Source organism: Plecotus auritus, assembly GCF_963455305.1.
Source record: "Plecotus auritus genome assembly, chromosome: 5".
Taxonomy (NCBI): Eukaryota; Metazoa; Chordata; class Mammalia; order Chiroptera; family Vespertilionidae; genus Plecotus; species Plecotus auritus.
Window position 1 is genome coordinate 46,621,231 of NC_137776.1, and position 25,442 is coordinate 46,646,672.

The 25,442-nt window shown below is 38.5% G+C and overlaps 2 protein-coding genes across 4 annotated transcripts in view; one reads left to right on the forward strand and one right to left on the reverse strand.

Annotated features, from left to right (window-relative positions):
• SCRN3 (secernin 3) overlaps positions 1-25,442 on the reverse strand; it is a 71,816-nt gene that overhangs the window by 23,145 nt on the left and 23,229 nt on the right. For 2 of the 3 annotated variants that reach the window (XM_080668194.1, XM_080668195.1), the window contains exons 1-2: positions 2,920-3,015; positions 896-1,063 (exon numbers count right to left, since the gene is read on the reverse strand). In XM_080668194.1, coding sequence (XP_080524320.1) covers positions 896-1,054 — 159 coding nt within the window. In that variant the 5' untranslated portion in view covers positions 1,055-1,063; positions 2,920-3,015. Of the gene's footprint in view, positions 1-895; positions 1,064-2,919; positions 3,016-25,442 lie in introns of those variants that run through there. The other variant, XM_080668193.1, reaches the window with a different exon arrangement.
• Positions 3,020-25,442, forward strand: part of CIRSR (corepressor of RBPJ and splicing regulator) — a 32,804-nt gene continuing 10,381 nt past the window's right edge. The window contains 7 exon segments of the mRNA XM_080668197.1: positions 3,020-3,180; positions 8,767-8,861; positions 10,412-10,485; positions 11,020-11,030; positions 11,120-11,184; positions 11,798-11,846; positions 13,420-13,537. Coding sequence (XP_080524323.1) covers positions 3,109-3,180; positions 8,767-8,861; positions 10,412-10,485; positions 11,020-11,030; positions 11,120-11,184; positions 11,798-11,846; positions 13,420-13,537 — 484 coding nt within the window. The 5' untranslated portion in view covers positions 3,020-3,108.

Consider the following 25,442-nt stretch of genomic DNA (forward strand, 5'->3'; position numbering starts at 1 on the left):
ATGTAAAACTTTTAAAGTTCCATGCTGAATAGATTTATTAATTAAAAATTTTAAAGAACCCTTTAATTAATGTGTATTCTACCAAATGACTACACAAAATTCATGTTGCTAGTGTTATCACTGGGCCAATAAAAATTTTATTCCCAGGTAATAAAACTGTTATTCCAGAATCCGAATGACTTTTCCTATTCTACACCAATCAGAATCCTTGTTGTCTGTCAAACTCCAGCTGAAACCCCAACTCCTAGTGAAGCCTTCCTTCCTTCATCCCTAGACTGAATTAATTGTTCTTTCTCTACTGCTGTCACAGCTTGCTGCTCTTATATTTTATATCTAGACCATCAGACCTTATAATGGGGTTAGCTACAGCATACACGTCTGATTCCTCTACTAAATCCTAAGCTTGACAGCAGGATTTTAAACATTTTTTAAAAAATTTTGATTTTAGAGAGAGATGAAGGGAGAGGGAGACAGAGAGAGATGTGAAAGAGAAACATTGATTGGTTGCCTCCTGCATGCATCCTGGCCGGGGGATTGAACCCACAACCTAGGTATGTGCCCTGACAGAGAATCAATCTGGTGACTTTTCAGTATACAGGATGAAAGGTCAACCAACTGAGCCACACCAGCCAGCAGGTTTTAAATCCCTGCCCTAACAGGTTTACATATAGTAAGCATTCAAATAAAATTAATTTATTGTGTTTTTTTTCGGATTCCTCCAAATCACAAAATAAAAGACCAGCAGTCTACTTTTGATTCAAATTATTTTTCAAATTTCAATTCTTGAATTTTTAACTTCTATAGTATCTGCCAAATAGCTAGCTTATGATAGAAAAATACTGTTTATGATATTTTTAAAGAAACATATTGCTAACAAAATATGTATTTCACCTACCTTAAGATGTCCTCTGAGGTTATCGTGAACTGCAGCAGGAAAATAAACTACCTCTTGTACTTCATCACAGAGTCTATCTGAATTTTTTCCAAAAATAATCCTATTTTCAACTGTTGCCGGAGGTAATGCCACAAAAGTGTCACAGGAACAAGGTTCCATTTTTTCTAACTGAAAATTATATAGAAGATTCAAAATAAAAAGAGAAAAGCATTTTTAAGTATATACAAAACAGCAAGTTTTACTTAATGACCAAGGGATACTACTGCCATATCTAATAAAAGCTGTTCATTGAAGTTTTAAACTTCATGTACTGTAGTTCAAAAATCAGTAAGAAAATGACTTGGGAATGAATCTTGTAGTACAAGAATCAATAAGAAAATGGCAATGACAAGTACCTTCTTCTAATCCATCAGTCAGTTTTACCCTCTAAAATCTTTTACTCCTAAAGTCTCCCCTGAGTCATCTTTAACTATTTCCATATTTGGGGATCCCTAGTTCTACTGTTGTAAAGACCTTATTTTACTATATTTATGTACATATATGTCTCTTTATTGGACTATGAGATCCTGGGGGGCTGAGAGCATGTCTTATTAATCTTTGTATTCTCATCATCAGATATTATAGAAAAGTCTCAGTATTGTGTACCCACTATTTCCTCAAACGAAGGAGGAAGGGTCTCCTTTGAGTTGAAGAATATACACAGATTAAAATACTGGTAAGACTGACATTTTGAAACAGACTCACTGAATCAGACAAATACAAAAAAAATTTAAAATTGTTGATATTTCCAGGAGGAAGTTCATGTCCATAACTTGTAGACCCTCGTTGTAGAATTCAATATCAAGATTATTTCTTCATTTGCAATTTGGAAAAATCTTAAAATCCTAAATTTTAGCAGAATACTTGTCTCATACTTTTTACTTTGCTGCCAAAATGAACACATTGTTTCATAGTTTCCTTCTTTCCTTTACTGTGTAATGTCCAAATCGTAAAATAGCTTTATGCAGGCATCTTAAAAAACATATAAATCTAATAAATGTTTCATTAAAAAGAAGATAAAATGATTCAAATAAGAAAAAAATTCAGCCTGAAACTCCTGAGTTTTTCTCTTTTCCTCAGTGATGGGAAGAGAGAGGTCACAATTGCTTCTGTTCTTTTTTGTGTGTATTTCGATCTTTATTCCTTGGTGGCCTTCGTGTTCCAAAGCAGTTTATTTCTCTCTGGCCTCCTGCCTTATTGGTAAATATATCATAGGGCTATTATGAGAAATTAGTAAGACAATGTGTCAAGTGTTTTGCACAGTGCATACAACGTAGAAGACACTCAAATGAAAGCTGTTGTATTCACTTGGCAAACGAGTACATTTCTCACAGAAGGCATCACACACACACACACACACACACACACACACCCTCAAATTGGTTGGTGGCTCCCCTATAGCAGCCACGTCCACTCAAAACCCTGTAGTTTCAAGGGCCATAAAGCTGCACTAGATCTGAGCTAAGGGGTTGTACGGGAAGCTAAGGCAACAAGCAGCCTCGTTAGGAAGGCACCTAGCCCATCTCGAGGGGAAGCCGTAGAGGCTTACTAACACCTAGTGTGTAATTATCATTCAACAAATGTTTATTGAACATCTTTCTGCACCACGGCTACAAAACAGTCCTCGCTCTGGTAGCGTTGACACCCTATTTTATAAGCTTTCGTTCACCAACTGCTTTCAGAAACCTCACGTACGGGCTACATATTGTGAGAACTACTATTCCCATAACACAGGTGAGAAAATTGGTGCAAAAAAAGTTTAACACGAGTCAGAGTTCCCAGGGTCAAGAGCTCGAACTTCAAACACATCTCGTAAAAGAACCGCCGCACAGGGCGCACTGCGCGCCCCATCGCGGGCGTTGAAACTGAGGCGGCGCAGCTGTGTCCCGGGCCCCCAGCGGCCCAGGATCCCACCCAGCCATCTTTCCCGTCTCCCCATTTCCCACTTCTACTACGTAGGCTCCTCCACCCGGCACGCCCCTCACCTGGCCTCCGGGCAATGTGAAAAGGGGAGGGAGCGTTCAGTGTCAGGGAGAGGCATTAATTGCCGGAAGCCGTCACCTTTGACCCCGGAAGTGCCCAGTGTGAAGGGACGCGCAGTTCCGGTTAGGCGGCAGAGTTTGTTTACGTTGCTCTCAGACCTAGCGGCTGCTTTCTCCAGCTCAGCCTCCAAGATGGGGAAATCCTTCGCCAATTTCATGTGCAAGAAGGACTTTCATCCCGCCTCCAAATCCAATATCAAGAAAGTGAGTAAGGGGAGCCCGGGAGGGTGCTAGCCCTTGGACTGGGTTCCCAGGGGGTATTGGAAATGGGAGTGGTGGTGCCCCTTGGATCCCTGGGACACTATCCTCTTCTCCAGGCCTAACGCTCTCGTGTTCTTGCCCCTTCTGAGAAACTTGTTGACAAAGCTGGCCCTCGAGTTTAGGCGTCCTGGTCTGCTCTGTCAGCAAGAATGTAAATTCATAAGATCTGAAGACTGATAATAGAGTTCCTCATTCCTTCCCTTGGGAGATTCTGGATTTGCCTTTTCGAATCCCAGGATCGCGGTTTCGGAGCGCTGCCAAACTGTACAAAGAAAACTTACTATTTATTTAAGATAAGGTAGATCTTAACATGGAAATAAAGTCAGCCCCTTGCTTCCTCTCTTTATCCTACCTGATAATGTATTATCACTCTGATGACCTCGTTGAAGTTTGGCTTTTTAGTAATCAATTACATGTCTACGAGCAGTAAAGAGAGTCTGGGCATTGGAATCAGACCTAGATTCTAGTTATTCCAGCACAGTCACTTTCAGCTCTGATACCTAGCACAAAATACTAGTAGTTCCCTCATTCCAGTCTCCTAATCTATAAATTAGGAATGATCATTATCAATTGCTTTGACTTGTAAAATTGGTATGAGGATTAAATAAGATGGAAAGGCTTTGAAACAACGTACCACCTAGCACTGTGTGTGCCCACCATCTAGAGAGAGTGCTCAATAAAATATTAATTTTCCCTACACATATTCTTAGGCTGCTCCCAAATACAGAGTTGCATTCTTAGCCTATGCCTTGCTTACTCTATATGCTCTCCCAAGCAGTCACATCCAAATTCATATTTTACTAGTAACTACCCCCTCTTCACTCATGACTCTCAAATCTACAGCCCCAGGTCTCTCCCCTAACTCGAGGCACCTCAAAACAACTATATACTTAACAATTTCACCCAGATATCCTACAGGCATCTCAAGCTCAACACATCTGAAATGGAACTTATCTTTCATCCAAAATCTGCTCTTCTTTTTATACTTCCTACCTCAAATGAGTAGGAAATATAGGTAGTAACAATCCTTCACCCAGTCATTCAAGCCAGGAATTCAAGATTCATCCCTTTCCCATTACCCCTTTATCTAGTCAGCAAATAAATTCTATTGGTCTTACCTCCCAAATATCTCTTGAATCCTTCTCTCCTCTTTGTCACTACTGCCTGTGTCTTAGCTTAGACTCTCATTATCTTTCACCTGGACTGTTATGTTTCCTAACTGATTTTTCTGCCTCCAGTCTTGACTCCTTTCAAATCTGTTCTCTACATAGTCATTAGAAAAACTATTTTACTTAACAGCTTTACTGAGATATAATTTACATACCATGAAATCATCCATTTAAAGTACCCAGTTCAGTGGTTTTTAGTATATTTATAAACCTATGAATCATTACCACCATTTTAAAATATTTCTATCACCCATCCCCTCAAAACCCATATCTGTTAGCAGTTCCTCCCCATTTCTCCTTAACCCTCCCTCTTCTCCAGCCCTAGGCAGCCACAAATCTGCTTTCTATTTCTGTGGATTTGCTTATTCTGGGCATTTCATATAAGTCATGAAATATGTAGTCTTTTGTGAAATACTGCCTTTTTCACTTAGCATAATGTTTTCAAAGTTTATCCATGTTGTAGAATGTATCGATATTGCATTTCTTTTTATTCCTGAATATTCGATTGTGTGGATATGGCACATTTTATTTGTCCATCAGTTTATGAATACTTGGGTTGTTTCCATAGAAAAGTCTTTTTAAAGCAAAAATCTGATCTTGCCCCACTCCTTTTTAAAATACTACAGAATTAAGACCAAGTAATCTGGGTCCAGTTTATTTTTCCTTCTTTGTCCCCAATTGCCATTCTCCCACTTCAGATTTTATATTCCAGTAACATCAAACTACTTAATTCCAGTTTTACACCTTTGGGTCTGTGAGTTATTTCCTCTGCCAGTAAGATCTTACCCTGTTTTTTCCTTGGCAACATTCTGATCCTCTTTAAAAACCTGTTTAACATGTATGAAGTTGCTTGTATACAGGGTTATTTATTGCAACAGTTTTTAATAGCAAAAGATTGGAAATTTTTAAAATGCTCATTAGTACAGCAGGAGATTGGTTCAATAAATGATGCTATAGCCCCACAATAGAATGATGTTCAGCTCTCTTCCCCCCTCCCCCAAATACAAAAAGGCTTTTTATTAATTGATGTTGAATGATTTCCATGGTATAGAATTTTATTTTATACATATTCTCTGTGTGTATATGAATGTGTGTATGCAATATATGTTACCATTTATGAAAAGAGGGAGAAAAAAATGTGTGGCCCTGGCTGGTGTGGCTCAGTTGGTTGGAGTGGCGTCCTGTACACTGAAAGGTTGTGGTTTTGATTCCCCAGTAGGGCACATGCCTAGGTTGCAGGTTCAGTTCCCGGTAGGGGTACATTCAGAGGCAACGGATTAATGTTTCTCTCACATCGATGTTTCTCCGCCTCTTTCTCCCTCCCTTCCCCTTTTTCTAAAAATCAATAAACATATCCTTGGGTGAGCATTTGAAAAAAAGGAATATGTATGTATGTTTGTTTTATATACACAGAGCGGGGGCAAAAGTAGATTTATAGTTGTTTGTATGGAAAATCTATATATATAAAAGCCTAACATGCAAAGTGTTCCCTCGGAAATTCAACCAAACTGGAGTTCAATCGCTTGCTATGACATACACTAACCACCAGGGGGTGGTGTGGAATGAAGGAAGGCCCTGGCTGGCAGCCAGCAGCTGGGGAAGGGAAGCCCTGGCCAGCAGCCAGCAGCCAGCAGCCGCTAGGGACCCTACCTGTGCATGAATTTCGTGCACTGGGCCTCTAGTAATACAATAATTAAATAATAAAAATAAACTCTGTTTCGTGTACTCACAACTGTAAACCTACTTTTGCACCACCCAGAATATCCTTTTGTGTATATGTGCATTAGAACATCTTTGAAAGAATATAGATATACAAGAAATGGCTACCTGTGATTTAATTTAAAAAAATAACTTTTTAAAACCAAAAGTTGCTGTAAAGTATTCCATTATACCAGCCTTCTTTCCTGGTCCCTAATGTTAATCACTGTATTGTTCTATTTTGTTATCTTGTACATATTTCTGTTGTCCAAATATCAAACTTTATTGTTATTATTTATTTATATAATTCATGTATTTTTTTTTTATTATACAGAGCTTAAAATTACAGAAAAGTTAGTATGATTTTCTATTAGCAGATTCTGAGCATTTTGAAGATAAGAATGTGCTTTATTACTTTTTATTCCAGTCCATAATGAATACTCAATATGTATTTAAGCTCTTGAGCAATTGAGACAAGTAAAATAACTTTATGAAATCTAAAGCAAATAAATGGTAGTTATTCTGTCAGAAGTGATATGTTATTCATTAGACTGTTATTAATATGTTATTCTGTCAGGCATTTCTCTGTTGCAACTGTTTGTATTTTGAACTACAGTGAAAATTCCAAACATGTACCTTTTTAAAAAATATATATTTTCATTGATTTCAGAGAGGAAGGAAGAGGGAGAGATAGAAACATCAATGATGAGAGAGAGTCATTGATCAGCTGCCTCCTGCACACCCCCTATTGGTGTTCGAGCCCGCGAGACCACAACCCGGGCATGTGCCCTTGACTGGAATCGAGCCTGGGACCTTTCGGTCCACAGACCGACACTCTATCCACTGAACCAAACCAGCTAGGGCACAAACATGTACCTTTCACTGCCTATCCTAACTGTAGGTTTTTCTTCTACTATAACATTACATTGGTAAGTATGAAGTCAGTGGAAGAAACTTCAGGAACTTATACCAAAATAAATGTCTGGTATATTCTGTCCCTGAAGGGTTGTTTTCATTTTGCTTTTATCTCCATGCTAGGGGCCCAGTGCACGAATTCGTACACCTTGAAAGGAACTGTGGGCTGCGAGGCTGCAGTAGGCACAGGGGTGGATCTCGGTCCATCCGCCACACCACCGCTCGGCCCCTCCTGCCGCGGGCCCCGGTCCCCGGTCCCCTCTCTGCTGGCAGCCCCGCTCCCACTGCAGCCGCTCCCATGTGCTGACAGTGCCAGCCCCGCTCACACCCACTGACGATGGAGAGAGATTGGGGCCGGTGCTAGCAGTGGGTGCAAGCAGCGGCTGCTGCCCCAGCTGCCCCTCAGGAGCAAGGGGGGCGGGTAGAAAAGCCCTCAGAGGCAATCAAGGCTGGCAGTTGCTGCTCACACCCGCTGATGGCGCCGAACAATCGGGACTGGTGTGGGGCGCCAGCAGCCGGTGCGAGCGGCAGCTCTGGCGCTGGCAGCGGGTGCGAGCGCTGGGCAGGACTGCAGCATGCAGGAGCAAAGAATTTTCAGTAACTTCAGTAACCACCAGAGGCTCACCCCTATGACAGCGGCCAGCGCCCCTCCTTGGTCTGGTGCCCCCGCTCACCTGCTCCACCATCCCATCACCATGTTCTGCACACGCCTCCTAGTGGTCAGCGCATGTCATAGCGACCAGTTGATCAGCTGTTCCGCCATTCGGTCTATTTGCATATTAGCCTTACATAGGAGAGGATTAACCTTTCTTGTTCACATCTCAAGCTGTGTCCTCATAGTACTTTCCTATCTCAGCACTACTAAAATACTAATAACTACCTTTTTTTTTTTGCTTCTGAAATTGAATAATAGCAGTCTTGTCCTACATCCTCCTCCCCATACTCATCTGCCCTCACCCACAGTTAATTATAATTTTATCAAAGTATTTGTCCTCAAATTTACCTTTTTAAAATTAGCATGTTGGAGAAAAAGTTTGACTTGTTTTTGTTGAATGGTTGTCAAATACTTTGTCCTTTATTCTAAAGACGAGAGAGGAAGGCATTGGTACCTTTTAGGCTCAGGAAGTAACATGATTAAATATCCTTGCATAAGTTGTGTGCTCTTTTTACCTTCACCACTTTTGTGGTTTTGAGAATTTCACATAGGGACAGATTCAGCCTGTGCTGTTGGTGCTTTTGCGACATCTGACACACCTCTCTCTGATCTCTTTGTTTCCTGTTCTTGCTTCTTCCCTTTATTCTACAACTATCTTTCATTTCATTTAATTTCCTTTTTTTCCTCTTCCTTGTCCTCCATTTTTCCTCTCTTGAGGTGTCAGTGGCACCCCTGGGCATTGTTTGACCCTCCTGGTTGTACCCGTGTGTTTTCTAGTCTAGACATTACATGTAGAGAGATGGATATTCTCTCTGAAATAACACAGTGACTGAGTGCAAAAAAAGCTGTTGTTTCAGGTGCTCAGAGTAGTTCTCAAGTTTGACATTTTTGCTTGAAATTTTAGTTCTTTTGGACGGTTGTATCTAAAGGATTTGCCCAAAGACACAAATCAGACTTTTCAGCTGTTATTTTGTAATGGTGTCATTATGACCAAAGTAGATTATGTTGTAAACTATACACAATAGCATTTGATATTTTATTATAAAAGAAAAGCAAACGTCCTATTTTAAATTTTTTACTTTATTAATTTAGGTATGGATGGCAGAACAAAAAATATCATATGATAAGAAGAAACAAGAAGAATTAATGCAACAATATCTTAAAGAACAAGAATCGTACGATAATAGGTAAAAAATTCCATTATACTGGTGATTTTATTTATTTTTTAAATTTTATTATTATTTTTTTAAATCCTTACCCAAGGATATATTTTTATTGATTTTTAGAGAGAGAGAAAGTAGCGGGGAGAGAGAAAGACACATCGATGTGACAGTGAAATATGGTTCGGTTGCCTCCCATATGTGCTTCAACCAGGGATCGAACCTGCAACCTTTTTGTGTATAGGACGATGCTCCAACCTGCTGAACCACCCAGCCAGGGCTATGCTGGTGATTTTAGAATAATCAATTGCATGAAAATGACCTCTTACTGAATCGTATATTAAGTTAGCCTTTTTGAATTGAATGTCTTAATGATAGGATTCTATTTTCTCTGAACTATCTTTACTCTTATATTTGTAGATGGCCACTTACCCATAATTCACATAAAATATATTGATGTGAGTAGTAGTATATATAGCCTAAGATCAAGTTCCAACTTAGGCAGAACTTAGAAGAAGAATAAAAGTTTAACACTCAAGCCAAAACCGGTTTGGCTCAGTGGATAGAGCGTCGGCCTGTGGACTGGGGGGTCCCGGGTTCGATTCCGGTCAAAGGGCACGTGACTTGGTTGCGGGCACATCCCCAGTGGGGGGTGTGCAGGAGGCAGCTGATTGGTGTTTCTCTCTCATCGATGTTTCTGACTCTCTATCCCTCTTCCTTCCTCTCTGTAAAAAATCAATAAAATATATTTAAAAAAAAAAAAAAAAAAAAAAAAAAAAAAGTTTAACACTCAAACTGCTGACACCTCTCACATAAATATTTCGTTAAAAGCTTATTAATGAGAAAGCAGAAAGGATGTTCAGGAAACAGTCAATAATTGAGTTAGACCAATAAAAAAAGTGTGGGTGGAAAAGTAGGTTTATAGCAGATCATAGTGTGGTTATTCTTTATCTTTAAAAAACAGTTACTTTTTTCCCTTGGTACTTAATAAATATTTGAAGCTATGCAAATATCCTGTTTTTCTTGGAACTTTTGCCCACTAGTTTTAGCATTCATTGGTGGATCTCACCCACATCAGTTATTACTGTGGTTTTCTAACGGTGATTTTCTATTTCTCTTATTCCCTCTCTATATATTTTTAAAATATTTTTAATTGATTTCAGAGGGGAAGGGAGAAGGAGGGAGAGATAGAAACATCAAGGATGAGAATCATTGATCAGCTGCCTCCTGCATGTCCCCTACTGGGGATCGAGGCCGCACCCAGGAATGTGCCCTTGACTGGATTCCAACCTGAAACCCTTCAGTCCACAGGCCAATGCTCTATCCACTGAGCCAAACCAGTTAGAGCCTGCTATATTTTTTAATTTGAATTCCTTTTCCCTTTCTCTCATTTATTTATTCATTTATTTTTATCAGTATAGACTCATAGATATTTCAGATTTCATCTAATGAATGGAGTAAAGTTTTGAAACTATAACAACAATACCTTAATTCCCTTAGAATTTTAGAGGTTGAGGGACAGTTATTCTGTAATTTTTTCCTCCTACATAAAATTGTTACCCTTATGTCTTATTTAGATTGCTTATGGGAGATGAACGTGTAAAGAATGGCCTTAATTTCATGTACGAGGCCCCACCAGGAGCTAAAAAAGGTACTCACCTCATTTCTTTTTTTAAGTCTTTGATATGTTTGCAACTAAAGTTTGAGAACTGTTATGAAAGTTGCTCTTTATCTTTTAAAATGGCTATTATATAAATGCTATAATCAATAGAATAAATACTAAAAATATTTGTCTATAATCTAGTTATATTTCATGACTGGTCCTTTGGGGAGGAAAAAAATCTTAACATCAGCAGAAGTTCGTTTATTCTTTTATAATTTATGTGTATATCTTTAGTCCTTCTTACTGAATGTACTTGTAAATAGAAAGCATAATATTCACTGTCAGTGAAAAACATTAAAGTTTAAATATTGAGATTACATGCCTATTAAATATGATCTCTTAATATTGTTTTTTATCCTTTAGTGATTTGAATTTTATCTTGTGAAAGAAGAAAAATGTCAAACCAATAAATTCTTACATATTACAGTTAAATATCATATCATAGTATAGTATATGATAGACTTTTATGAAGTTTTTAACTTGATCTACCTTTTCCCCCCATATTTTTGATATGCAATCAAGAAAATAAAGAGGTAAAGTACTACTTACTATGCTTGAATTTACTTTCAGTAGATTATAATTTTTATGAAAAATTGAAAGACTTTTTAATGAATGTTTTTAGAAAGAAGAAACAGAAGGAGAGACTGAATACAAATTTGAATGGCAGAAAGGAGCGCCACGAGAAAAGTAAGAACTGGTTTTCTTTTAAGATAAAATATATATCATTAAATTTATCTGATATCCCATCTTGTGTTCTTTTTTTTTCATTCACTAAAGGCATCTAATATGAAAAAGTATTGCCCTGACTGGTTTGGCTCAGTGGATAGAGCGTCAGCCTGCGGACTGAAGGGTCCCAGGTTCGATTCCGGTCAAGGGCATGTACCTTGGTTGCGGGTACATCCCCAGTTGGGGGTGTGCAAGAGGCAGCTGATCGATGTTTCTCTCTCATCCATGTTTCTAACTCTCTGTCCCTCTCCCTTCCTCTCTGTAAAAAATCAATAAAACATATTAAAAAAAAGAAAAAAAAGAAAAAGTATTTTCAGTGATTTGTCTTATACAATTAATTTGCCTGATTATAGTCTTTAGTTTTATTTTGTTTTACTTTTTCTTTTTTTTTTTTTTAAATTAGACTGGACACTTAAAAACTAAGTGGTGTTTGGAAATACTAAATAGATTTTATAGTTCTATATAAAATACATTACATTTTGTAATACATTTAGAACTATAAAACTTTCAGAATAACTGCTGTTTATTAAATTATTCTTAATATTGTTTTTGCACATTTTTCTCTACTTAATAGATATGCCAAAGATGACATGAACATCCGAGATCAGCCCTTTGGTATTCAGGCAAGTGACATATATTTTACTCTGTAAGAATAATTTTTATTTAATAAATACTTCATGTTGTGGTCCAAAAAGTATTTAAGCTGAAAAGGAGTTCTATGGTTTCCATTTGTATCAGAAAATAGAAGGTCTAGAGGAGAAAACATTAAATGTAATAGATTGATGAAAGAAATCAAAGTTTTATAGTGAGGCTTATAACTACAATGGTCTCTGCAGTTTTCAAGGAATTTGGAGAATTAGCTCAAAATTTGAGAATTTAAAATTAAGCCATGACATAATTATTTTTTGGAATTTTACCATTCTTTTAGGATGACATTGTTTTATTGCCACAAAATAAGAGTCAAAAAGAAAAAGATATAATTTAGCTTAGTTTTTAGGCAGAATTTATAGTAAAAGATTTTAGTATTTATATTAAACAGGAGGCCTGGTGCACGAAATTTGTGCACTCAGGGGGTCCCTCAGCCTGGCCTATGACCTCTCGCAGTCCAGGAGCCCTTGGGGGATGTCTGACTGATGGCTTAAGCCCACTCCCTGCAGGGGGCTGGCCTAAGCTAGCAGTCAGACATCCTTAGCGCTGCCCCAGAGGCAGGAGAGGCTCCCGCCACTGCCGCTGTGCTCGCCAGTCATGAGCGGCTTCTGGCTGAGCAGCACTCCCCCTGTGGGAACGCACTGACCACCAGGGGGCAGCTCCTGCATTGATCGTCGGCCCCCTGGTGGTCAGTGCGGATCATAGCAAACAATTGTTCTGCCATTGGGTCGATTTGCATATTAGCCTTTTATATAGGACTAGAGGCCTGGTGTACAAAATTCGTGCATGGGGTGGGGGTGTTCCTCAGCCCAGCCTGCACCCTCTCCAATCTGGGATCCTTCTCACAATCCAGGATTGCTGGCTCCCAACTGCTCGCCTGCGTACCTTCCTGATTGCCCCTAACCGCTTCTGCCTGCCAGCCTGATCACCCCCTAACCACTCCCCTGACAGCCTGATTGATGCCTCACTGCTCCCCTGCCAGCCTATTTGCCCCTAACTGCCCTCCCCTGCAGGCCTGATCACCCCTAACTGCCCTCCCCTGCAGGCCTGGTCCCCCCCAACTGCTCTCCCCTGCAGGCCTGGGTTCCCCCCCAACTGCCCTTCCCTGCAGGCCCGTTCGCCCCCAACTTCCCTCCTCTGCCGGCCTGGTCACCCCTAACTGCCCTCCCCTGCAGGCTTGATCACCCCCAACTGCCCTACCTTGCAGGCCTGGTCCCTCCCAACTGCTCTTCCCTGCTGGCCTGATCGCCCACAACTGCCCTCCCTTGCAGGCCTGGTCCTTCCCAACTGCCCTCCCCTGCTGGCCATCTTGTGGCGACCATCTTGTGTGCACATGGGGGCAGCCATCTTGTGTGTTGGAGTGATGGTCAATTTGCATATTACTCTTTTATTAGATAGGATTATAAAATATAGTTATGGAGTCTCTTTCTCTGGAAATCTTTTAAAAATTAGAATAATTTAATTTAAAATCTACCAAGGAGTAGGGAGCTAAATGTTGGTTAGATTCTTAATATTTTAATAACCAAAATAATGTTCACTATTTCTCAGGTTCGAAATGTGAGGTGCATTAAATGTCACAAATGGGGTCATGTCAACACAGATCGAGAATGTCCTTTGTTTGGTCTTTCTGGAATCAATGCAAGTTCAGTTCCCACTGATGGCTCAGGTAAGCACTAGGCATGATTTATTTGTTTGTTTTAGAATGTATACCAAGGACAAATAAGAAAAGATAAAATAACATTTTATCTTTGGATTGGGTTGGGTTGGGTTGGGCTTTTTGGACTAAGGCACAATCCCAAAATATGATGGGAAACTCTGATCATGTGTTCTGAATTTGAAAGGCAGTATATTAGAATTAAATTTAATGTTCCTAGCCAAGGGCTCCTGTGAAAGACATTAAACATAGTTTATCAGGTTAGTAACTTAAATATAGCAGGAAGAAATGGGTATTTCTATATTTATGTCCTCCTGAATTATAAAAGTAGATTGGTCTAGAAGCCTCAGCAGTCACCTCTTAGTTCAGAGATAAAATCAAAACTGAGTTTAGCTCTAGCCAGTTTGGCTCAGTGGATAGAGCTTCAGCCTGCGGGCTGAACGGTCCCAGGTTCAATTCTGGTCAAGAGCACATGCCCAGGTTTCAGACTCAATACCCAGTGTGGGGCATGCAGGAAGCAGTCAATCAATGATTCTCTCTCATCATTGATGTTTCTATCTTTCTCCCTCTCCCTCTTTGAAATCAATAAAAAATATATTTAAAAACAAACAAAAAAACTTAACTATGTTAAAATTATTTTTTACTTAAAAATTTTACTTGCCTTTCTGTATATTGTTGTCTACTTAAGAAAGATTAGTCTAATTTCTTTTGTGTCATTTGGATTTCTTTTATAAAAGGATATTAAAACAGAAGTTTTAATTTAAATTTATCAGTGCCTTGTTAGGATATTATTGAGACAGCCACACTAATCCAACCATAACTCATAATAAATTAAAATAGAAATTAACTTGCTTAACCCTATAACATTACATAAGTCATTTCACTTTTACGAGCTTCAACTCTTCATTTTAAAGTAAGGATTTGATAGTATCCTTACTCAAGAAGTATTCAGCATTTTTTAAAAAAAAGATACCTTATATGAAACCCAGTATATAGAACAGATAAAGGCAGACTGGCTCTATTGAAGCAAATGCTCTGGGCATGAAGCCCCGTCCTCAGCTCATCTAGGCCTCTGATGCACCTCTTTATACTCCCTGTGGCTTCCACTGTCACCTCAGAGCCCAGGGCTCACCCTCAATCAGCATATGACCTTCAGCCTCTGTTCTATAGCTGGAGATCCTGCTTCCTTCCAGCAAGCCAAATGCAGGCTTTAGGATTCAAAATGCCAGCTCTCGTATTGGGAGTTTAGAAATGTGATCCAGTATCAAATTTGATGCTATTTCTTTAATGATGTTATGGATGTCAGATGGGTAAAGGAAGTACACAGATACAATATTATAATTGAGGTTTTTTTAAAATCCTTATTATTCTACAAAAGATAGAAGCCACATTTTAAGTAAAGGAAAACTATTTGCTCAGTGGTGAGAGAACGCTGATACAGACCTTGGTCTGAGAACCTCTGACAAAAAGAATATCCCACGGATGTCGCAATGCAGGTATCTTAAAGCCCACATACTGATGCTCCTTGCTGCCCTGCCTCCACACACCCAATTGGTGAAAGAAGGATGAGAGATCTCAAAAGAAATTAAGTCCTGCCATAGCTGGTTTGAAGGGTTGAGGGGTCAGTTCCAGTCAAGGTCACGCACCTCAGTTGCAGGCTCAAACAGGGAGCATGTGGAGAACAACCAATCATTCTGTCTCTCTCACATTGATGTTCTCTCTCTGTGTCTCTCCCCCTCCCTTCTACTCTCTTTAAAAAAAAAATGAAATCAATTGAAAAGATATTCTCTGTTGAGGATTAACAAAAAAAGAAAAAGAAATAAAGCCCCAAAGAAATATGGGGGTGGAGTAGGTCATATATGAAGAACCCATTGGCTCACATATTTCTGACCACTAATTTTAGTCACAGGGACCTGCTGTTATATATAAAAGGTATATTCTGTTTTATGGAAGGGGTTGCATCTTTCTCATCTTTTCCTTCACTCCAACCTTGTGGTGCCCTTACAATTGCATGTTTTCTGTGTCAGATAGGGGTGGTCAGTGATAGTAGCTGTCTTTGTTCCTTGGCCTCATCTTTGATCCTGCTTCTCAGAGAATAAGTAGGATAGACTCCAGACTTAGCCCTTTGTTTAGTAATCGATTAGACCTGCTTTCTCTTGAGTCTATATTAGAAAGTCTGTTAACCACAAACAAAAGAACTTGTGCTATTTAATTATCCTATTTTTAAGAGTATTGAAAACAGTGAATTCAGATATAATGAAGCTAGATTGGCTCTTCTTCAGCCATGAATTTATGCTTATTAACTTTACAATAACTCAATCATTCATTTTATGCAATCAAAGTTTTTGGACCCCACTTGTGGGGTTTTACTGTAGAACTATTGTTCAATCAAATGAACTTTCTCAAAATAAAGTGAATGAAGTAGAAAATGCTCAAGCTTTTTGCTCCTGTCAAGTTTTAACACATGTAACCACCCTTGAGTGAAAAGTATTACCTTTATTGAAATACTAATATTAATGTACTAGTATTAATATCCCTAATATACAAAATGTTCCTTCAAGTCAAAAGATGAACAAACTCAAAGGACATAAATATTGATGGTTTACAAAAGGAGGGGTTCAAATAGCCATTAAAGCTATGACAACATTTTCAACAGTATTAATAACCATATAAATGGCCCTAGCTGGTTTTGCTCAGTGGCTAGAGCGTCGGCCCACAGACTGAAGGGTCCTGGATTTGATTCCGGTCAAGGATGCATACCTCAGTTGCAGGCTCCATCTCCAGCCCTGATGCTGTGTGTGTGCGGGAGGCAACCTATCAATGTGTCTCTTTCATATCGATGTTTCTTTCTCTGTCTCTCCCCCTCCCTTGCACTCTCTAAAAATCAATGGGCAAAAAAAATATCCTCGGGTGAGGATTAACAAAAAAATAATAATAACCAAAGAAAAGAAAATAAAGTAGTATTATCTTTTTGCCCATCAAATTTGGTAAAGACTTAAAAGAACTTTACACCCAGTGTTGGAGCAAGTGTGGTAAAATTAACATTTCAATCCACTATTGATAAATTGGAGCAGCCTTTCTGAGGTCATTTGATGATATGTATCAAAAGCCTTAAAAGCATGCATATCCTTTTACCTAGAAATTCAACATCCAGGAATTTATAAGAAAATGGTAAGGTAGATGCTCAAAGATTTATAGTGGTGAAATATTAGAAACAACCCTAAATGTTCATCAGTAAGGGTAAAATAAACTCACTTACTCAACAATTATTTGTGGAGCACTTACTCTGTGCCAGGCATTTTTCTAGGTTCTAGGAATACAATATTAAGACAGAAAAGGTCCTTACTTTCATTGTGTTGGAAATGACACAAAATAAACTGATAAATAAGAAAATATTAAGTATTTATAAGTTCTATGATAAAATTAAGTTGGATACTGTGGTAAGAACTGAATGGGGAGTAACTTTTGTTTAAGTGGTGAGGAAGGGCTCCTCTGAGGAAGTGATGTTAAACTGTGATCTCTAAGTGACAGGAAAGATGCAGCTATGCAAGATCTGACAGAAGAGCATTTGGCATTTTAGGCAGAAGGAACAGCCTTCCACACAGAGGGAACCATAAGTTCAGAGAGGCAGTGTACTAATCAGTGAAGAGCACAGGCTATGGAACGATGGGGCTAGTAAATGCCTGATTTGGATCCTCTGCTCTGCTGCTTAGTAGCCATGTAACTTTAAGCAAACTGCTTAACCACTCTGTGGGGTGTTAGTGTGAGAACAAATGTTGGTAAATATCTAAGAATATCTCAAAGCACTAAAATCTATGATAAAAATAAGTCGGTAATTTTTACCATCTATGATACCACATGAGATGATATATATTTCTGATGTACCATCAAGGTTGAGAGCCATCAGCTTCAGTTGTATCTAAGAACAATTGAAGATTTGAGAAATAATGCCTTTGTTTATTTATTTAAATTATGTTTACTAATATTACACAAAGTTATCCTAAAAGAATAATTGTGGATATGTCCAAAGATTTTGTTGTAAAGTATTGTGTCCAACAGTAAGAGAGAGCCCTAACTGGTTTGGCTCAGTGGATAGAGTGTCAGCCTGCGGACTGAAGGGTCCCAGGTTCGATTCCGGTCAAGGGCATGTACCTTGGTTGCGGGCACATCCCCAGTAGGAGGTGTGCAGGAGGCAGCTGATCGATGTTTCTCTCTCATCGATGTTTCTAGCTCTCTGTCCCTCTCCCTTCCTCTCTGTAAAAAATCAATAAAAATATATTTTAAAAAAATAGTAAGAGAGAGAACCTAAATACCTAATAAAAAGATATTAAGTGAATAATTATGGGCTATTAATGGGATAGTATACTATGCAGCCATTAAAAATGTTATGAAGACTGCTTACTGATAATGAATATTGTTTATAACATTTGGTCAAAGAAAAAAGCAGGTCATAAAACAAAGTACAGGCTGTCCTCGGGTTACATCGGACTCGACGTACGTCATTTCGTGGTTACGTCGCCATCTCCCATTTACAGTATTTATAAAAAAAAAAGTTGCGTCATTTCGACGTATGTACATATGTGCTTTATGTTTTTTATTATTTATTTACCACAAGTAAAGGTCAGGAATTGTTATCTTTCTTTTAAATTTTTTTACTGTTTCACTTCATTACTTCTGTGTATGTGCTCCATGTGAGTGACATAGGTGCTTATGTAGGTGGGTTCCAACTATCGGTGAAAATCGCATTACATCGCACCGTAGGAATGGATCTCCGAGGTAACCCGAGGACTGCCTGTAGTGCCCTAGCCACTTTGGCTCAGTGGTCCCAGAGGTCCTCAAACTTTTTAAACAGGGGGCCAGTTCACTGTCCCTCAGACCGTTGGAGGGCCGGACTATAGTTTAAAAAAAAAACTATGAACAAATTCCTATGCGCACTGAGGGCCCGGGACGAGTCGGCTGCTAAGCAGGACAGGCAGCGGTACCCGGCGGACCGGATAAATGTCCAGAGCGGGCCGCATGTGGCCCGCGGGCCATAGTTTGAGGACCCCTGGTAGAATGTTGGCCTGTGGACCGAAGGGTCCCAGGTTCGATTCCAGTCAAGGGCACGTACCTTGGTTGCAGGCTCCTCCCCAGCTTGGGGCACGTGCTGGAGGCAACCAATTGATGTGTTTCTCTCACATGGATGTTTCTGTCTTTCCCTCTCTCTTCCATTCTCCCTAGAAAACAACAAAAAAAAATCAGTGGAAATATATCCTTGGGTGAGGATTAGCCAAAAAAATAAAACTAAGTAGTTATATGGATTCCATTCACGTTTCTTTTTAAATCTTTAGGTAAGCATATAAACAGATACTTTTAGAAAAATGCCTGGAAGGAGATTGCCCAAAATGTTAACAGTGATTTTACGTTTATAATTTTTTTTAATATATTTTTATTGATTTCAGAGAGGAAGGAAGAGGGAGAGATAGAAACATCAATGATGAGAGAGAATCATTGATTGGCTGCCTCCTGCACAGCCCACAATGGGATCAAGCCCACAACCCGAGCATGTGCCCTTGACCGGAATTGAACCTGGGACCCTTCAGTCCGCAGGCTGACACTCTATCCACTGAGCCAAACCAGCTGGGGCAGTTTATAATTTTTAAGTGAATATTGTTTTAGAAGAATTAAAAATTATACATAGAAGTAAATTATTTTAAATTGTTTTGTTCAGTTAATACCTTTAAAATTTGACCTGAATTTAGCAGGACCACTTAACTAACACTAATAGAAACTCTTAAAGGTTTCTCAAAAACAAAATCGAAACTACTGTATCAAATAGGAAAGCAAAGAATAATGATATTGTATTCTGAATTTGAATGCAATGAAAAACAAACTGCCCAATTTCCTAATCCACTTGCTGATTCAAGCTAAAAAATCTCTTCGTTTAAAAAAAATCACCTATTGAATAATGTCTCACCAGTGAATAGAGATTATTTTTGCAATAAGGCAATTTCAGTGGATGTGGTTATCTTGGGATAATCACACCCCTGGGGTATGTAGCCTTGTGCCTGTAATCTCCTAGGAGTGTAATTATTTCATGATAGCTGTACCCCCCAGTGTTGCATTATTTCTATTATGAAATTCTTAGTTTAGTATATAAAGTAACTTACTTTGATCACTGGAAACTGCAAGGTGCTGTTAGACTGTTCCAGCTGTGAGGTTTACAGAGACCAGCTATAAGATTTACTTCTCCTTTACAAAGTTAAATTAGGCAATCAAAATGCTTCTTTTGGCTAAGCTGGTTTACAATATCTTTTCTACTGATAAGATCATCTTAACTTTATAAGTTTTCATCCTTTCTAGATAGTACATCCAAAGTATAAGTAAAACTTGCAGGCTTCAGTGGAGGCTGAATTTTTATGAAATACTTTTATATTACAATATAATTAAATGGCCTGCCCACTGGCTTTTATTTATATGCTATGGCCCTTATTCTTATCATAGATTGTTACCATTTGTCACTCATGTTTATAACGTATATTGAAATTAAACATTTTTTAATCTGCAGTGGGATTTTCAACAAAGCAAGTGGGGTTTTGAGGGGAGAGGAGCATGTGTAATAAATTTTAATTTTTTTTATTGTTATTTATTGATTTCAGACTGAGGAAGGAGAGAGAGAGAGAGATAGAAACATCAATGATGAGAGAGAATCAGTGATTGGCTGCCTCCTGCACGCTCTCTACTGGGGATTGACCTCACAACCCAGGCAATAAGAAAAAATAAACTTCTTGATTTTGAAAGAGAGCAAGAGAAACATCAATCTGCTGCCTCCTGTACATGCCCTGATCAGGGATCGAACCAGCAACTTGAGTATGTGCCCTGACCAGGAATACAACCCTCCACCTTTCAGTGTACGAGATGCTGCTCCAACCAACGGAACCACACCAGCCAGGGCTGGGTCTCACTCTTTTAGTGAGCCTGTGCCCTGGGTTGTAAACTTCACAAGTGCTCCTCAGTTCTCCCCCCCCCTCCCCATTTCTCCGCTTTTTTTTTTCCTGTGTAGGTTAGGCTGTAATAAAATAGCTTTCTTTAAGGGTAAGCATTTGTTCAGGACAACAGAATGCTCTGGGCATACTAAAAATGGTTCCTTTTCCCTTCTCACTATTGGAAGAGAAGTGTAAGGGGATTGTTCTTTGATGTTCATAGTGAGAACCTGATGGACTCATGGAAATAAAACTCACAAAGGCCAACAATAGTCAGTTATCCTTTAAGTAATCCTACCTGGCTCCATTGGTGATTTCTGGTTCTAGTAAACTGTGATTCTCTGTCACCTGTCTCTCCTATTTTGGGGATAGTAATTTGCCCTGTGACCTCAATTCTGTGATAGACTTAAGATTTGTTGATTTTCAGTATTTTCAGCTTTTTTCTTATTGCGAAGATGGGAGAACTTTTCAAACTCTATATATATTGGACCGAAACCCAAAAGTTATAAAAGCAGCATAAAAGTGAATAAACATTAAGTCCAAATTTGTTAACATTAGTTTCACTTTGTACTAATTATTTGACTTGTGGTTTTTCACGCTTAAGTTACTTTATATTTAAAGTTACTTTGCTGGTTTTTTTTTTTAAATTTAGCTATAATGTTAAAAATATTTAGAACTGTCTCAATATGGTAATATGGAGAACTTCGTATTTTTTTAAAGTAAATTTGAAATTCCAAATGATGTCACCAGATATTCTTGACAGCATTCCTTTTTTTTTTTTTAAATCCTCACCTGAGGATTCTTTTTTTTTTTTTTTTTTTTTTTTTATAGAGAAAGGAAAGGGGGAGAGAGAGAGAAAGAGAACGTCGGTGTGAGAGAGAAACATCGATCAGTTGCTTCCCATTTCCCATATGCACCTCGACCAGGGATAGAACCTGTAGCCTGAGTATATGTCCTGACTGGGAATTGAACCCACCACCTTTTGGTGCACAGGACAACACTCTAACCAATTGAGCCGCCTAGCCACAGCAATTTTTCTTTTTCTTTATAATGCCTCAGTGTGAGATTCAGTAACACCACAAATGGCCAAAGTGATCATAGGTGCTTAATGTTTCAAGTGTCTCTATCCAGTCTTGTTTACATCATAACTTTTAGTGTGTTTAAACAGTATGAAAATGAATAAATAGCTTAAATTGAGCAAAGTATTATTTTACACTTGTTGCAAAGATTTGCTTGCATGTCAGTGTTCTTTTCCTTTTATAATTTTCCCTAACTCTTGATTTAATTTTTCTAGAATTTTACACTAAGCTGTAGAACTGATAGAAATATTCTGCAATAGAGGTCCCACATGCTGCTCCTCTATCTGTTCATCAACCTTTCATGTTGAAGGCATTTTTGTTACTTGAGAACATGTTTGGGAAATTTAACAAAATAATTGTCTGATCATAACCTTTGCTAGCAAGACACACAGGAGCACGCTGGAGATTTTCTGTAGAAAGAAAGATGGTAAACTCAGTTGCCCTCTGGCAAGTCCTCCTGAATCTGTTAATGGATTTCTCTCATGCAACTTCTTGAAGAAGTTGAATCCTACCAGCAGAGCTACTAGAAAGGCCTGTATCTGATGATAGAATTTTTTAAAAATCCTCCAATGTCATTTTACTGTAGAAAAAGTATTTGTGTTATCAGAATCTCATTAAAGCTAAATTCCTAAAATAAGCAGATATGAAAATTAATAAAGGATTGACTTCACAGTAACAAAGCAAAGTTAGGCACCATTTCCGTCTTTTATAACATGTAGTTGATCAGTCAGGAACCAAATTTTCTTTAATGTATGAAGAAGCTAATTAACTGAAAATAAATTTTGACCTATTAAAGAGATTATTCAGAAACCTTATTAAGTCATAGGGCTTTAAAGGTCAAAATTATGCTCTTTATTAGTACATTATGTTTTGCCTATTTTATTTTAAGTGATTACCAATGGTTTAGTCATTTTGAACTATTTATAAGCACTATTATAATTCAGTGATTAAATTTGTTGTTAGAGTGGCTATGCCTTGAAATTCTGTTGACATTAACAAATTAATTACAGTGCTGTTCTATCAGTAAATGACTGCTCTGTATTAAAGGCATGTGTGGGACTAGTAGAGGCTATACCTCCCTCAATCTCAAAGTAGTATTATGATTCTCAGATCACAGTCATAACTCTCTTTATGTGACTTCTTATTAGCATCATTCCATCTACTCAAGGTCTGCCAGCTTCAAGTAAAGAAAATTAGCTAGTGATTACCTAGGAAAAGAAGAATGAATGAAATGTAGTCTACCTAGTAAATATTAATTCTATTCTAATCAAACTAATGAAGTTAACATGAACTTTCATCATGTTCATGTTGAAGAATGCACTACTTTTTACCTTTTCCTAAAACCTATGAGAGTTTGAAAATCAAATTCAGTTTCTAGTTCTTTCCTATAAGCTTTTTTGAAAGAGGGACTGTATTTTTTTATTCCCAGTGCCTTGCATAGTCTACATGCTTAGTAAATAATAGTTTAGTGAGTGACTGAACAAAAAAGCTTTGCTAGCTATTCTAAATATCACTATCATCCTTTCTGAATATCCTATATAATAAAAGCCTAATATGCTAAGGGGTCATCCATTCAACCAATCAAAGCGTAATATGCTAATGAAATGCTAAGGCCACTCAACCGCTCATTATAATGTGCACTGACCACCAGGGGGCAGATGCTCTGACCGGTAGGTTAGCTTGCTGCTGGGGTCCGACTGATCGAGACTGAGCGACATTGGCCCTGACTGGTTTGGCTCAGTGGATAGAGCATCAGCCTGGGGACTGAAGGGTCCCAGGTTCGATTCCAGTCAAGGGCATGTACCTTGGTTGCGGGCACAGCCCCAGTGGGGAGTGTGCAGGAGGCAGCTGATCGATGTTTCTCTCTCATCGATGTTTCTAACTCTCTATCCCTCTCCCTTCCTTTCTGTAAAATATCAATAAAATATTTTTTTTAAAAAAAAAAAAAAGAGAGAGACTGACCGACATTGGCCGGACACGCCCTGGAGCCTTTCCACGAGCCCTCCCTGGCTGGCCAACCTCCCATGTCCCTCCCCGGCCCTGATCTTGCACCGGTGGGGTCCCTCAGCCTGGCCTGTGCCCTCTCGCAATCCAGGACCCCTTGGGGGATGTCGGAGAGCCAGTTTCAGCCCGATCCGGCAGGCCAGGCCGAGAGACCCCACGGATGCATGAATTCGTGCACCGGGCCTGGTTGTCTCCCGCATGCACCCTGACTGGGCCAGGGATCAAGCCTGCAACCAAGGTACATACTCTTAACCAGAACTGAACCCCCAACCCTTCCGTCCATGGGCCAACACTCTATCCACTGATCCAAACCGGCTAGGGTACAATTTATATTTTTCCTGTTCTTTCATATAAGCTAATTTTCCCCAAAAAGATTATAAGCTTATCACAGCCAGAGTGGCTCAGTTGGTTGTTGTCCCATGGACCAAGGTAACTGGTTAGATTCCTGGTCAGGAAACATACCCAGATTTCGGGCTCGATTCCTAGTAGGGGGCGTGCAGAAAGTAGCTGATTGATGTTGATATTGCTCTCTCATTGATGTTTCTCTCTCTCTCTCTCTCTCTCTCTAAAAATCAATAAAAACATTTTTTTAAATTCTTAAAACTTAGTACTAACTTCTAATACTTCATATTCATCACAACACAAATTACTTTTTATTAAATTTATTGGGGTGACATTGGTTAATAACATTATATTAGTTTTAGGTGTACAATTCTATAATACATCATCTGTACTAGTATATTGCATTGTGGGCTCACCACCCAAAGTCTAGTGTCCCTTTGTCACCATATAACAAATGATTTTTCTTAGTCCTTTAGGACTAGGAATTTATTATAGCTGGATGTATCATCACTAAAATGTTCACATTTAATTAAGCTGAAAATGTAAGTTTGGAGACATAACCAAATATGTCATGTGTCTTTAACTATATTGATTCTGTAAAGCAAGATTATTCTTAATGCTAGTAAACAGTGTTTTCTGTCAGCATACAATAAGACAGTTTTATCTTTCCTTAGTTTTGTGTATTTTTCAGATGCATAGATTAAATGAAATGTTTCATTTTCCCTTTATATTGTATGTTTTAATAGAGATCAAATTAGCTGTCTTCAGTATGAACTTGGGATAAGGGCAATAAGAAATCCTATTGTTTCCAGCCTCCACTAAGATGAACTGGCAGTGTGTCAGGAAAATTCCCAGTATGGAGTAGTGTTATTACAATTCAGTACAATTGGTTCTTGCATAACCTTTAGAAAATCATACATAAAACATTCTCATCTATATAAATAAAAATCACCCACACACTTTATTAATAGCTTTGTTCACTTTTCCCCTGGGACTTGTGCTACATGTTCCTACTGTGCCCCCCTTTTAGTCTTTTTAAAGAAAACTTTCTATAAGCTTTCTTAAAAGCAAAATGGTTAGGTAATATTAGGAATTAAATATAAGTGTAAGATAATTCTTGCTAATTCCCACTAGACACAGATCTCTTGCTTGATCATATACTAGAACTAGTGCCTCTAAGTGTCCTTTTTACATTTAGTTACAAGGAGTGGCTTTTTCACTAGATACAGTCAGTTTAACTTTAGAAAAGCAGGTGGTACTTTCAAGGAAATGAGAATCATAATATATTTTATTTGTTATAATTTTGAGGGGGTTCTTTTAAAACACACATGTTTTTAGGGATATACCGCTATTGCTATGACTATAGTAGGTACATGGTGAGAGCAGGAACACACCAGGTTGAAGTCTCAGCCTGTTTTCCTTAGTCTAGTTTAAGAGCCAGAAATGTGTGTGTTTTCAGGTGTCATTTCTTGAATTCATACTTCGTAAGACTTCATATATTCCCCCAAATATGTGTTATAATGTACCAAA